This window comes from Arvicanthis niloticus, chromosome 2, assembly GCF_011762505.2.
Source record: "Arvicanthis niloticus isolate mArvNil1 chromosome 2, mArvNil1.pat.X, whole genome shotgun sequence".
NCBI classification, from domain to species: domain Eukaryota; kingdom Metazoa; phylum Chordata; class Mammalia; order Rodentia; family Muridae; genus Arvicanthis; species Arvicanthis niloticus.
Window position 1 is genome coordinate 15,124,646 of NC_047659.1, and position 14,401 is coordinate 15,139,046.

A 14,401-nucleotide genomic window follows, 5' to 3' on the forward strand; every position below is an offset into this window, starting at 1 on the left:
AATAAGCTGGAAGGAAGGTGGAGCTCAGGGGAGGAAAGGTAACAGCTAGGTCCCATGTTAGCTTGGCTGTGTGGGTGTCCCACATGGTATTGATATTTGGGGAAGATTTTGACCTGTATCCTTGGTCACTGAGGACCTCCTGGGACACAGACAGGCTGGAGTGTTTGGACAGGTATCAGCTGGGCTGTTGGTGACATAATCTTTTAATTAGATTATTTTATTTCTTATTTTGGTTTTGGTTTTGTCTATCTTTTATTTTAAAAGTGTGCAACATCAAAAACTTACTGAAATTGGTCCTGTTAAATCAAATCAATTGAGTTAATGAAACTATTACAAATTATGTGTATATTGGGTTTTCTGCCACCAACATCTCAGAGAAAACAGGATAGACATCGAAGGTGGATGAGGGGGGACTGGACAGGACTGGACAGAGGGATAAAAACAAGAGGTATTAGATACCTAGGGCAATGTAAACTTCTAAGAATTAATGAGGGTGACCTTAGCTAAGACTCCTAGCAATGGGATATACAGAACTATAATCAGCCATCTCCTGTAACCAGGCAAGATTTCCAGAGAAGGTATTGGAACACCAACCCAGCCACAAAACCTTAGACCTACAAAGTATCCTGAATATGAGATGTGCTGGAGTACAGAAATTGGGGGAGTGAACATCAAATAACTGGTCCAGCTTGAGACTCATGCCATGAGAGAGTACCCACACTTGACACTAACTGCAGGGCCAGGCACCATAGGTTAGATAGCCCAGAGTTCTAGGCTAAAACCAAACATGGCTGGGGAAAATGTCAATGAAATGATTCCTAACAATACTCTGCTATATTCATAGATTGGCATCTAGCCCAATTGTCATCAGAAAGGTTTCACCAAGCAACTAATGAAAACAGATATAGAGACCCACAGTCAAACATTATGCAAAGCATGGGGTATCTCGTGGAAGCAGAGGAGGATTGTAGGAGCCAGAGGGGTCAAGAACACTACAAGAAAACCCATAGAATCTATTAACTTGGGCCCATAGGGGCTCATAGAGACTGAACCACCAACCAGGGAGCCTGCATGGTACTGACCTTAGCCCTCTACACATATGTTATACTTGTATAGCTTGGTTTTTCTGTAGGACTCCTAACAGTGGAAGTGGGGGCTATCTCTGTCTCTGTTACCTGTCTTTGGGACACTTTCCTTCTAATGGGTTCCCTTGTTCAGTGTTAATAGATGAGGAGGTTCCTAGTCTTATTACAAGGTGATATGCCATAGTTGGTAGATAACCATAGGAGGCCTCCCTTTTCTGAAAAGGATCATCAAAGGAGAAGTGGATAGAAAAGGGAAGAAGGGAAGTGGAGAAATGGGACTAGGAGGACTGGAGGAGAAATGCAATCAGAATGTAAAATGAATATATTTATGCTAATACCACCATGGCAATAGATGCATAAAGGTGTAATAAGCAGTTCCCACACATTGGTGTCAATCAACAGCTCTCTAATTGGACTTAAGGCCCACTCAACAGAAGGGAAGTCATACCTGGTACTGGAAACATTCCTGGGGTTATCAAGATCATGGATCTTACAAAGAAATCTACTACCACCACTTTGACAGACCAGCATAATTCCTCACTACATTTTAAATCTTATCCTTAAACCTACAGGTAAGTGGAACTACTACCCCTTATCAGAGAAGCCACTCTTCACAACAAATGGAGACTATCACAGAAACTACAAGTGGACCCAATGCAGAAATCAACAGAGCATGGGAACTCTGCCCCAGTGGAGACATCTAAATCACATCCAGTGTATCACAGCCATAAGATAAGAGATCATCACAGAAGAGAAGGCATAAATATTTTAAGAGCCAGAATACCAAGAAGTCTGATAGACATGGTCTATCCTGGAAATGTTTGCATTAAAAAGACAAGAGGAACAAATTACAGCATCCTACCTGTAGACAAAGAACTACCTGTAGCTAGTGACTTCTGAGATAACAAGTAGCCTCTCCCAGTGATGAGTGTCCTTATTGACTGTCCAATAAAGAGTAATCCTGAAGTCATATACAATATATATATATATATATGCTAGGCTCCTGTCTGCAAGAATAACAGAGTGTCATTAATAGTGTCACTGATTGGTTCTTTCCCATGGAATGGATCTCAAGTTGGGCCAGTCATTGGTTGGCCATTTCCTCAGTTTCTGTGTCATCTTTGTCAATACAGCTCCTATAGACAGGAAAACTTTGGGGTCAAAGGTTTTGGGTGGATTGGTATCTTTATTCTTCCACTGAGAGTCCTGCCTAGAGATGGCAACTTCAGGTAAAATAAATTTTAGTTTTTTAAAAAGGAAAAGGCAATCCTAAGTCCCATAAAGGACCACACAACAGACCTTGAATATATGAAACATCTTGAGCAAAAAATACAGCCGAAGACACCAAATCTCTGGCTTTGATGTATGTCTTACTCTTGTCCTCAGAAGAGACACTGTAGTACCTGAATAAAGACACAAACACATATCTGGATGGGACAATAAGGAATGCATCCATATATTTACATCAATTAATCTTCAAAAAGTTATTAAAAAACACATTAGAGAAATGATAGTCTCATCATAAAGGCATTGGGAAAATTAATTTCCTAGTTAGGAGAGTGAAGAAGCTGAAATGCTTACCTCAGTATAAGAGCTAACACCATAAAATTAATAGATGAAAACAGGAGAAAGCTTCATGATGGAAGACTGGGTAATGAGGTTTTTCTTATATAAACCTCAAATCACAAGACATCATCAAAGTACATTATATTTTATATATAACTATAAATTAATATAGAATTAAATTATTAAATATATAATTATATATGTTAAACACTAATATGTTAAATCATTAAATATATAATTACATGCTGATTAATATAGAATTAAATTATTAAATATGTAATTATGTATTTATATTTAATTAAATGAGTATAAAGATAATCTATAGACTAGAAAAATATTTGCAAACTATACCAGATAAGAAACTACATGGAGTACTCAAACTACATGGTATCAAACTACATGGAGTACTCAAAATCAGTAATAAAATAAACTGACTTTAAAGTGGATGGTGTCTGAGCAGGCATTGTTGGTTAAGACTTCCAAGGATGATAACATTGGTATAAATAAAAGACTGATGTTACTAGAGGACATCTGATAGTGAGGAAGAGAATGGCTCAGATTCAAGTTACTTTTGGAAGTCACAGGAAAAGTTAGTGCTGTTATATATAGAGAAATAACATGACTGAATCATTTGTGTCCTATGAAAGGCAGAAGGTCTGACCAATGCAATGAGATATCTTTCTAGAAAAGCTTCCTAAATATTGAAGGTGTTGAGAATCAAAACCAGGTTCTATGTAAGAAAAGTAAGTTCTTCTAACCACTAAGTTATTTCTCAAGCTCTTTGATGATATTTAGAATAGGATTCTGGACTTAAGACTTTAGAATTTATCCTGGAATGAGTTAAAACATTGGGACTATTGAGATGGAATACATGAGAGAAGGACATGACTTTGGGGACAAAGAGAAGAACAGAATGCCATGGTCTAGGTGCTCATATCCTACACTCCCCTTGATTTTTGTGTTGGTGGTTTGAGGTTGAGCTGTTAGATTATGAGTGTGGAGACTTGTGAACAAGATTCATGTCCTTACAAAAGTATTCCAAGAGAGTTCACAATATAGGGACAAAGACTGAATGTGCAGGTGCATTGTTAACCATCAGAAAGCAGGTCACCAGGTATAGACTCTGCCGACAACTTGATCTTTGATAGCTCCAGCTCCAAGTAAATAAGAAATAAGCTTCTAGTGCCCATCAGTTACCCAGTGTTGGCTTTTGTTTTAGCAGTGTGAACAGTACAATCAGGTTAGATCCTTGCTGTGAGAAATATTTTTAAATGTCCAACATTTCTTTCTGCAAGACACTTATGTCAATGATACTTCAATAAGTAATTGCCTAAGTAAATAGCTAAGATTAACTTTTCTCCAAATCATGCTATAAATACTTACTGTTTCTACTTTTAAAGTTTGAAACTTCATTTTCCCTCCTCTTTTTATTTAATTTTTTCATACACTGTATTTTTATTATATTATTCTCTTTCCATCAATTCCTCCAAGGTTCCACTTACCTACCTACCAACCCAACTTCACATCCCCCTCTCAAAAATAAGAAAGAAAAGAAAATCAAAAATCAAAACAAGCAAAGTACTAAAAAGTTAAAAAAAAAATACTAAAACAAAAAACAAAATGAAACAAAAAGTATACACACACACACACACACACACATACACAGAGATAGACACACACTCATGCACACACACTAAACCCCTTGCAGTAAACTCCCAGGCCAAATACTCCTGGGAATGGGGCCTACCCTATATTATGATTGACACTCCGAAAACTAATTATATATACCCTTTTCCAACAGTTGTCAACTGCAAATAGATTCTTGATAAGGAGTACAACTTTGTACCCACTGCCCTCTCAGTGTTGGAATTTTGTATGATTTCAGCCTGTGCAGGTCTTGTACATATTGACATACTTTCATATGAGTACCAGTCATGTTGTGTCTGGGAGACACTGTCTTAGAGTCATCCAGCCATCTCCAGCTCTCACAATCTTTCCACTGTCTCTACCACATAGATCCCTGTGCATAATGCCCAGCACAGCACTAGACCTGTAGAAAACAAAACACTTCTCCACACGTCTCCTCATGGAGTTGTAAGCTGAGTATTAACATCTTTAATGGTACATTATACATGCTATGAAAGTATACATTCTGTTTTATTCATTACACCATCAACTGAACCTATCACATAGCTAAGTAGAAATAAATGCAGAAACTAGTAAGTGAATGAATGATTTCTACTGGAAATGTTGACCTTTGCAAAAGCTCAGGGTCAAAAAGACTCTTTCCTGCACCATCTTGATCCCACTGCTCTTTACCATGATTCGTCTCAAGTCAAGGCACTCAGGTCATTGTTACATCAGAATTTACAGGAAACAAATACAGGGAAATTCCCCCCACCAGATCTGAGTTTAAATTTAACTAACTCATTTCACATGATATTTTAACAAATTTATTGGGCAGATCCTATTTAAGCACAGTGCTTAAGAATTAATGACGCCCATGTAGAATAGGTCCTAAATAAATGGTATTTAAAGCTAAGGTTGTATTTGGGTATAGTAGTGTGTATTTGTAATCCTAACACTTGAGACATGGAGGAAGGGAGATGAGTTTCAAAGTCATCCTCAGCTACAAGTTGAAGGCCAGGTGGGTTATAGAAATGTATCTATATGTTTATCAAGTATAGTTGTGCAGCATATTGTCAACAGAACTACCTAAAAAAGAATATTCATTGTAGCAGTATTTTAATAGTGAGCAAAACATCAATAAGACAAATGAGAAAACAGTTATTATTTCTACAAAATAATATTCTATGAAATATCTTAAAAGTAATAAACTCAGTCTGCTTTTGCCATAGGATGTTCACAATTTAATTATGAAAAAAGAAAGACTCATAAATAAGATTTCTTATAAAATATTTATTTTCACATGTATCTGTGTATACTGGAGTTTATTCATGTGTACTAAGTGTTTGTGGAAGCAATGAAGTCATACAAAAAATCAGATTTCCTAGAAACGAAGTTACAGATGGTTATGAGCCACCATGTGTATTCTGGAAAACAAACTTGGGTACTCTGAAAAAGCAGAAAATGCTGTAACTACTGAACTATTTCTCTGGTCCCAATATCTCATTTTTATATAATTGCACATGTTCACCTATGCATTGGGAAGTATCTAAAGTGCTACCTGTCAGACTTGAGCAGTGACTGATTTCCCCTGGAATGAATATACAGAATAAAAAGAGATTAACTTTTTCTTGGTGCATGTTTTACTGTTAAATATATTTATGATTGTAAAATAAGTTGGTTACTTAGGTGAAAGCAAAACAAGAGGCTGCATCTTAAAGAATTCAGGGAAGGGAGACACCCACCTCTGCCCAGACCATATCTGAGTTTCTGTGAGCTTCCTCTTCAGGTCTCCTGGGACAAAGCCACCACCACAGTAATATTACAAACACTGCCTTTTTGGTCCCACTCTCCAGAGAAAGCAACAGGTATGGACAGTGGCACACTTGGGACTCCCCACTAGTGAGAACCAGGGGATCCATGCTGAGACATATGATGAAAACCCCTGCTACCAGAACACCCCTGTCCTGATCTCCTCATCTAACAAGTCTAGTATGACACCCATGGAGCCACTAACACTTCAACTCCTGCCAGATACTTTTCTTTTCTTCTTTCTCTCCTTTGTCTTCCCTAGTAGAGGCTTTGTGTGTCAAAACAAGTCACAATGACACATATACCAAGGAGAGATGGAAATGCCTAATCCAGCACACTCTAGTCTAGCTGAAAGTTCTAAGTGGTGCAGACTCAACATTTTTTGACATACTGGGCAACTTTTATGCCAGGCTCTTTGCAAAGGCTCTTTGAAAATTGACCATTTGGACAATAATGTAAGTATTATGAAGTTTTGTTTTTTAATCTGTCATCTGTTGTTGTCATCTGTTTTCTCCCTTTTTTGGTCTGTCTTTTCTCCATTATCCTCAGCTATGCTATTGTCTTCATGCACTAGCCTCCTCTCATTCAAACCCACTCACAAAAAGCATAGATGATTTCCATAGCTAAGATTTTCAAGAAAAAAATAGCTTTAAAAAACAAAAAGAATCAGTAATTTGAGGAAACATCTACCTGTGAACAGGACTGGGCAAGGCAGAAATAATGCTTACATGTGTCTGTCCACATTGCCTTCTCTTTAACAATCAGCCTCTTTCAGCCCCTGAAACTTAATAATGAAAGGGTAGCTCAGAGAGCAGGTTTCACTAAATTATATTAATGCCTCTTCTATTTGCAAAGCACAGTTTGTGGCTGAAGTAGCTGAAGGAGAAGGATCAGCTTTGTGACAGGAAGGCCAAGTTTCCACAGAATTATATAGATAGGTGCATATTGCTTCCTTGAACTTGTAAGGAGCCTCCACACTGTAGAGTACATAAAGCTTTTGTAATGCATGCAGATATTACCCTTATTTTCAAAATTAGAAAAAAGGTGGGTTTTTCCCTAAGGTCTCAGAACTCTTTCCTGGCAGACATGGGACCAAACCCACATGTCCTATTTCCTGGATCCACACCCATTAGCCAGTTTGCTCTGTTTATCTACATCCCCATTTAGAATTGAGGTTCTTGGCTTCCTACCTCCTTAGCCACACCACTCTCCTCTCCTGCCTGTCTCCACCGCTATTCATTGTGACCTTGGAGAACTTTACTCAGCACTCTCATCCTCAATAGCATGACTTTAAAAGCAGAAACAAGAATGTATAGTTTTAGCTTTATAATGAGCCTTAAAAACACATACATATGCATATGTGCATACATACTTACATTTGTGTGTGTGAAAGAGAGAGGGGGGAATAGGCACTTTTCTAGCTAATGTATAAGGCAGCACAATTTAAAAGCAAACTGAGAAGAATAAATAGGAATTAATAAGGAAGGCTTCTAAAGAGAAGGGGGATAATCAGTAGTAATTAGAAGTCTAGGCTTTGAGATCAGATGCAACTAAACTTAAATTCTAGCTTCACCACTTACTAATCTGGGTCTTTGAACTCTGTGAGCTTCAGCATCTTCACTTATACATTTAGGATAATGCTTTCACCACAGAGTTGCTGTGACCATCACAGTTTGAATGAAAGAACAAGATCACCATTAAAAGCTCTGTTTAAACATGTGCTTTCATTCTTTCCTATACACAGTTTATCTCATTATAATTACTTTTGAGTAGAAATCATTATAATTATCTACCTTACTTTCTACACTATAGAATGCAGAATTAAAGTCAGTTTAGCTTCTTGTGACCATAAAATTTTGTTAGAAGTAATCAGAAGAAATTAATCTGAATCGAAATATTGTAGAGATTATTAGTAACAAATTATATATTATTAGTTTCAACTATATTGAATCATCAATTTTTATCTATTCTTGATCTACACAAACATTAATTTTATATAGTAACAAAACGTGAAATTTTAAATAATAAGCAGATATAGTTGTCCATTGGTTCCAGGTTTTATGGGACATGAAAATCTTTAGACATAAAAAGGAATAGTATTTGCACAGATATTAAATTGCACACATTAAATTGTCTCAAGATTGCTTACAATAGCTAATTCATCACCTATGCATCGTCTCATTTGTGTGGATTTATAGTGTTCCTCATGCAACAAAATTTCACTTTTTCCTATTTGGTAAAATTTTTTCAAGTATCCATTGTTGGTTAAATCAACTATAGACATGAATAACAAGTTGTAAGAAACATATAGACCAAGACATCTAATGGGACGATGTTGTTTTATCAACCTGTCTATGTATACAAAAATAAGTATTATTTATTGTTAGAGTGCATGTGTAAAGTTAGCATCAGTCTTATTACTGTTTGTCTTTCTGTTGTTAGCTATGAGATAGGATTAAGCATAAAACCAGTTGAAGATAAGAGCCAATTAAGGAAGTGTATGGAAATTATGAAGATGAAAATTCATTCTTATAAAAAAATTGTACTATCTGAGAGATCTTGGGCACCAGCAAGGATGCTGCTATATATAACCTCTACAGTGAGAACTGATGAACCATATTAACTCTGACATTATCTTCTGCAGGCAGGTTGCTTGGATGTGCATCCCATCCATAAGTCTACTGTCACAAATAAGGTAGCTTGGCTTAATTTTAGAGAGTCATGTCATAAAGTGTTTAACAGCATAACCTTTGGATCCCGGTAAACATGATATAAATAGAAATGTACCTTTTAAGAGTTTCAACTGTGTATGTCTTCTAACTTGTAAAATACATAATAATAGTGATGTTTCATAAAGTAATTGTAATATTTAAATACGATAATGTGCCAGGCGGTGGTGGCGCATGCCTTTAATCCCAGCACTTGGGAGGCAGAGGCAGGAGGGTTTCTAAGTTCAAGGCCAGCCTGGTCTACAGAGTGAGTTCCAGGACAGCCAGAACTACACAGAGAAACCCTGTCTCAAAAAATAAATAAATAAATAAATAAATAAATAAATAAATAAATAAATACGATAATGTGCCAAAGTCCCCAACTGAAGGAAGATGCTCTGTAAATGTTATATGTGAAAACAGTGATAATGTTAAAAATGATAAAAAAATAATTAAGTACTCAATCCTTTTGTCAGCATCATGTGTATTTCATACTGGAACACAGCAGTGAGGGTTTCTAAACAGCCTGCTCATATTTCCCAGGATTGAAAATAATTTTTTCTGTTCTTATGGTGACAGATGGACAACAGCAGCTGGACCAGTGTGTCTTACTTTGTTCTCCTGGGCATCTCTACTAACCCAATTGAGCAGATTCCTCTCTTCCTTCTCTTTCTACTCATGTATATCATCAGCATTTCTGGCAATATTTTTATCATCATACTTATCATCTCTGCTCCTCATCTGCATACTCCAATGTACATCTTCCTCAGTAACCTGGCCTTGGCAGACATCTGCTTCACCTCTACCACAGTTCCCAAGATGTTACAAAACATTTTTTCTTCTACAAAGGCCATTTCCTATGTAGGTTGCTTAGCCCAAACATATTTCTTCATTTGCTTTGCAGCCATGGAAAATTTCCTTCTGGCTGTGATGGCCTATGACAGGTACATTGCCATCTGTCACCCTCTCCATTACAACTCAATACTGACTGGAATGCTGTGTGCACAGATGGTGGCTCTATGCCATGTCCTGTCTCACCTTCATGCCCTGCTGCACACCTTACTCATGAGCAAACTGATCTTTTGTGCAGATAACAGGATACCTCATTTCTTCTGTGACCTCTATCCTCTAATGAAGATTTCCTGTACCAGCACCCAACTCAACACCTTAATGATTCATATAGAAGGAGTGATAGTCATCAATGGAGCTCTGGTCTTCATCATTGCCTCCTATGCCTTCATCATCTCAGCAGTCCTCCAGATCCCCTCTGCCAATGGGAAATGGAGATTATTTTCTACCTGTGGTTCCCACCTCACTGTGGTAGCCATATTCTATGGCACCCTCACATGGGTCTATTTCAGGCCTCTTTCCAGCTACTCAGTGGCCAAGGGACGCATTGTGACAGTCATGTACACAGTGGTGACTCCTATGTTAAACCCCTTTATCTACAGCCTGAGGAACAGAGATGTGAAAGAAGCCTGCAGGAAATGGGTGAGAAGACTATAACCCTTTTGTATAGCTCAACCTTAAACAACATGCCACATCTTAAATATTACACTAAGAAAATCATTTGCCCATCACTAATCTGCTTCCTTTATAATAATCCAGAAAGACTGAGTCAAAAGGATTGTAGGTTCAAGCCATGCCTGGACTAGAGAATACAAGACTATGCTGAGCACCTTAATTAGACCATATCAAAATGAGTAGAAGAGAGGCTAAGAATACAAGTCATTAGGATACTTCTTTAGTGTGCACAAAATCCAAACTTCAACTTCTAGAACCGAAAGAAATAAATGAACAAATAAATGCTCTAGAAATATCTAAATTGAATACATAGCGGGGGTTTTCTCATTAGATATTGTTATAAAGTGTTGATTAAGCGCAAGGTATAAAAATCAAAGGGAACCATCATGGACTTAGTGTAAAATATCATCATGGTTTCACTGAAATTAAAGATAATCCGCAGGCCCATAGTTAAAGAGAGAATTGTGGATTCTCAGTGTTCATAAAATGTGAGTATGGATGATTTGTGGTAGAAACTAGTTTCTAAACATGCTATATAGAGCTTATAAATTTTCAAGGTCTGGGTGTCAGATTCTAAAATGAATAAGAATAGGAAATATCATTATTAACCACAGAAAAATAGCCTAAAATGAGACTTCTGAGAACATTGCTGTAATCTCCAAACTGTCAAGTGAGAAGAGTTCTACTGCACTAGCACCAGCAGCAGTGGTCACTAGGCACAATCCCAAAGATCTGAAAACTAGATATTGTCAGATCTGTTTATGTATGCCTTGTACTACTACCTCTAATTCAAAATATTATGGTCCATCTAATTAGCCAAGAATTGTTCTTTTTCACAATTTCAAAGTGCCAGGGATACCATGAGGGAAATTTTGGTGCTTGAATCTTTTGGAATTTTTGTGAGACAAATAAAATAGGTTAACTAATCCAACATGGAAAAGATATAACATTTATGGGAATCAGAATCTACTGGATACCCAGAACTAAGTACACCACTCTTTTTCACTTCCATTCTCAAGACATTCCATTCATAGAGATGAAGCTCTCATTGTCCCAGCTGATGAATTAACAAAAGGGATTTTTCTAACGCTGGGTGATTGTTGAATGGTTTTGCTGAGCATAAGGAATGAATTCCAAAGTCAGATCTGCTAAAACATCAAATTTTTAATCTCATCAGTATAGAATTAGAAGAATATTAGGGTAGCCTCCCAGGAGACATGCCAGATAATATAGTCATGGCTGGCTAATATATCTGTCTACATAAAACATCATCTATTATATATAATCAGTTAGGACCTGAGATGAAAAGGAGCTAAACTTGCAAAGATTTAGTGTAATATTATAGAAGGCTTTCTTGTAGCATTAATATAATTCTTAATCAAAAATTTTGGCACTGAGAAGCTCACTACATTCATGAAGTTGTTGGCTCTTCCTGAGTTCTTCCCAGACATAGGAGACCTTGTCATGTATAAATTGAAAAAAAACAAATAAAACAAGCCAGCTACCCTCATATCTATTATTATGGTCTTTTCATTTTCATTTCGGTTTGTGGGGTATCAAATCCAGGCCACTGCACTTGTCAGGCAAGTGCTGTACCACTGAGCTACATTCTAGTGACACCAACTTTTGATCAGTTAACTCTGGTGCTAGGATGACTTTCCCTTAGACTGTATGAAGGTATGCCCTCTGTATTTTCAATTGTTGATTGCTGTAGCACCAGAGAGCTAAGTGCTGGTAGGATTTTGGTACTGTCATTTCTAAAGCCCAGTACCAGTTTTCTATTTGTAAATTCTTGTCCTTTCTCACTTGCCCAAAAGATGAAGGTAAGGCAACCCTCAATGCCTAAAAGCCACCTAAGAGATGGACCAGACATTGTCTTGCTCTAACTGGTTAAAACTGGAAAGTAGCTTTTCTATATAATAAAGAGCTAATGGTCTGAGCTGAGGAAGTAAAAGGATAGGACTTCCAGGCAGGCAGGAGATGAAAGTAGAGGCAGAGAGACACAGCAGACCAGAGAACAGAGGTAGAAGGCATACAGGAGGGAGACTGATGAAACTGTAAGTAGGCAGTGAGAACCACATGGAGACACAGAATGGTAGATAAATCAGGTTAAGTTAGTATCTAGCCAACAACCTGCCCCAGCAAAAAGCAAACAACTTTAAAACTATAGATAAGTCTGTATGTCTTAATTAAACTACAAACTGGATCTGCAAAACCTCATAATACTCTGGTTCCTCACCTTTCTTAGAAAACACCTTACACAACATGCAGTTTCTGTCTAGATCTCCTTACTTTCTTTTAATATCTCCTGCCTCCTTGGTCTTCTCCTTTTAGCACTATTTCTTTTTTTCCAATTTTTGTTGAATATTTTATTTATTTACATTTCAAATGTTGTCCCCTTTCCCAGTTTCCCCTTGTACAAAGTTCAAGTCCAAGTGAATCAAGAACCTCCACATAAAACCGGATACACTGAAACTAATAGAAGAGAAAGTGGGGAAGAGCCTCAACCACATGGGCACAGGGGAAACATTCCTGAACAGAACACCAATGGCTTATGCTCTAAGATCAAGAATTGACAAATGGGACCTCATAAAATCGCAAAGCATCTGTAAGGCAAAGGACACTGTCAATAAGATAAAACAGCAAGCAACACATTAGGAAAAGACCTTTACCAACCCTACATCAGCACTAGTTCTCATCCCTTTCTTCCTTGCTGTGTATTCAGAGTCACTGCTTAGCCTTTTCTAAAACTCCCCCTTAAGTTGAAGAGAGAGTAAACAGATGCAGTATATCCTGTCCTTACCCACAGTGTCACTTCCTACTGTTTCATGCACTCATACTCAATTGTGTTCTAAAATTATTAAGTGGAAAATTCTAGAAATAGATACCTACAAAGTTTATAATTAAAACTGTTCTAAATAGTGTAATGAAATTTCAGTGTCCTGTTACATCTTGCTTGGAACATGAATCATCCATCTATCTACTATATTGGTTAATTACCTCTCTGTTCACTATAGTCATACTTGACAACATTGCTGAGTGTTCAGTATTCACTTGACAGCCATCTTGATATCAAATTGAAATTACACACACACACACACAATCTTGGTGTCTTATATATCACCTGAGTTTGTGAATATAACCTCTTTGAATAAAAGGGTCCTACTTTACTTTGTCTTTCAGAGCAACTAGATAATTACATTTTCAAAGTTGTACCTGAGACCAGGCATAGTGGTCTATGTCTTTAATTCCAGTACTCAAGAAGCAGAGGCAGAAGAAGTCTGTGAATTCAAAGCCAATCAGTAAAACCTTATTTAAAAAGAAAAGAAAAAATATACTTAGATAATATCATTACTCTTCTAAGACTTCATCTCCCAGAATAAATACATACAATGGGTGACTCTTATATGTATAACTATACATATACCCTATAATATGCTATTATTTATTAGTATGAAAATTAGAAACAATCTTCATATTTACTAATGGGAACTTGAAAAGTTGTGTGCTTTTGGTAGGTATTATTTGTACAGAATTGCTCCCTTATTTCCTGTTCTTGACATGGCAAAATATGTTCATCTCTATCCCACTCAATGACTTTGAACTAAACTTTAGACAGCACTTCATAAATAAGCATAGCAAATGCTTTTCCCAGCTGAAAGTGTTGAATAGGTTTGGGTCAGCTGTTTTTGCACTTTTGATATTTAGTCTTTGTCATGAGACTAGCTCTACTCATGTGGCTATCTCCCTTTGTCTCCTTCTATGGAAAACACAGTTGCATGTGACCCCATGTAACTTTCAACTGGCAGACTTGTGAGAAATTTCTGTTGTTAGAAAACACCAGTATGTCGAATTATTTCTTATGTGATACATTGGAGGTTAAATATCTAGCTCTTTACCTAGAATGTCTTTGCTTTCTCCACATTATTTTATCATTATACTATTAATAAAATTATTATTGATATTAAAATATATGCATTGAATTTACTATGAGTCACATTTATCTTGTTCATCAAATATTTACAGAAATTCTGAATTGCAGTTACCATTTCTCCCTTCTTTAGGAGAAACTGAGTCAGG

General features: G+C 36.9%; 1 protein-coding gene across 1 annotated transcript; it reads left to right on the forward strand.

The window, feature by feature from the left end:
- The first annotated feature begins 6,145 nt into the window (after positions 1–6,145).
- Positions 6,146–13,253, forward strand: LOC117702359 (olfactory receptor 1Q1-like). The gene is made up of 3 exons (XM_034493557.2): positions 6,146–6,544; positions 9,377–10,288; positions 12,729–13,253. The coding sequence occupies exons 2-3, from the start codon at positions 9,377–9,379 to the stop codon at positions 12,777–12,779; spliced, it is 963 nt and encodes a 320-aa protein (XP_034349448.2). The 5' UTR covers positions 6,146–6,544; the 3' UTR covers positions 12,780–13,253.
- Positions 13,254–14,401: the final 1,148 nt, after the last annotated feature.

What these genes read in the sequence shown, in the direction of transcription:
- LOC117702359 (XM_034493557.2), top strand. Translation starts at nt 9,377, where the DNA reads ATGGACAACAGCAGCTGGACCAGTGTGTCTTACTTTGTTCTCCTGGGC. An exon ending in AAGAAGCCTGCAGGAAATGG is followed by an intron (nt 10,289 to 12,728) that starts GTGAGAAGACTA and finishes CCCCTTTCCCAG; the next exon opens with TTTCCCCTTGTACAAAGTTC.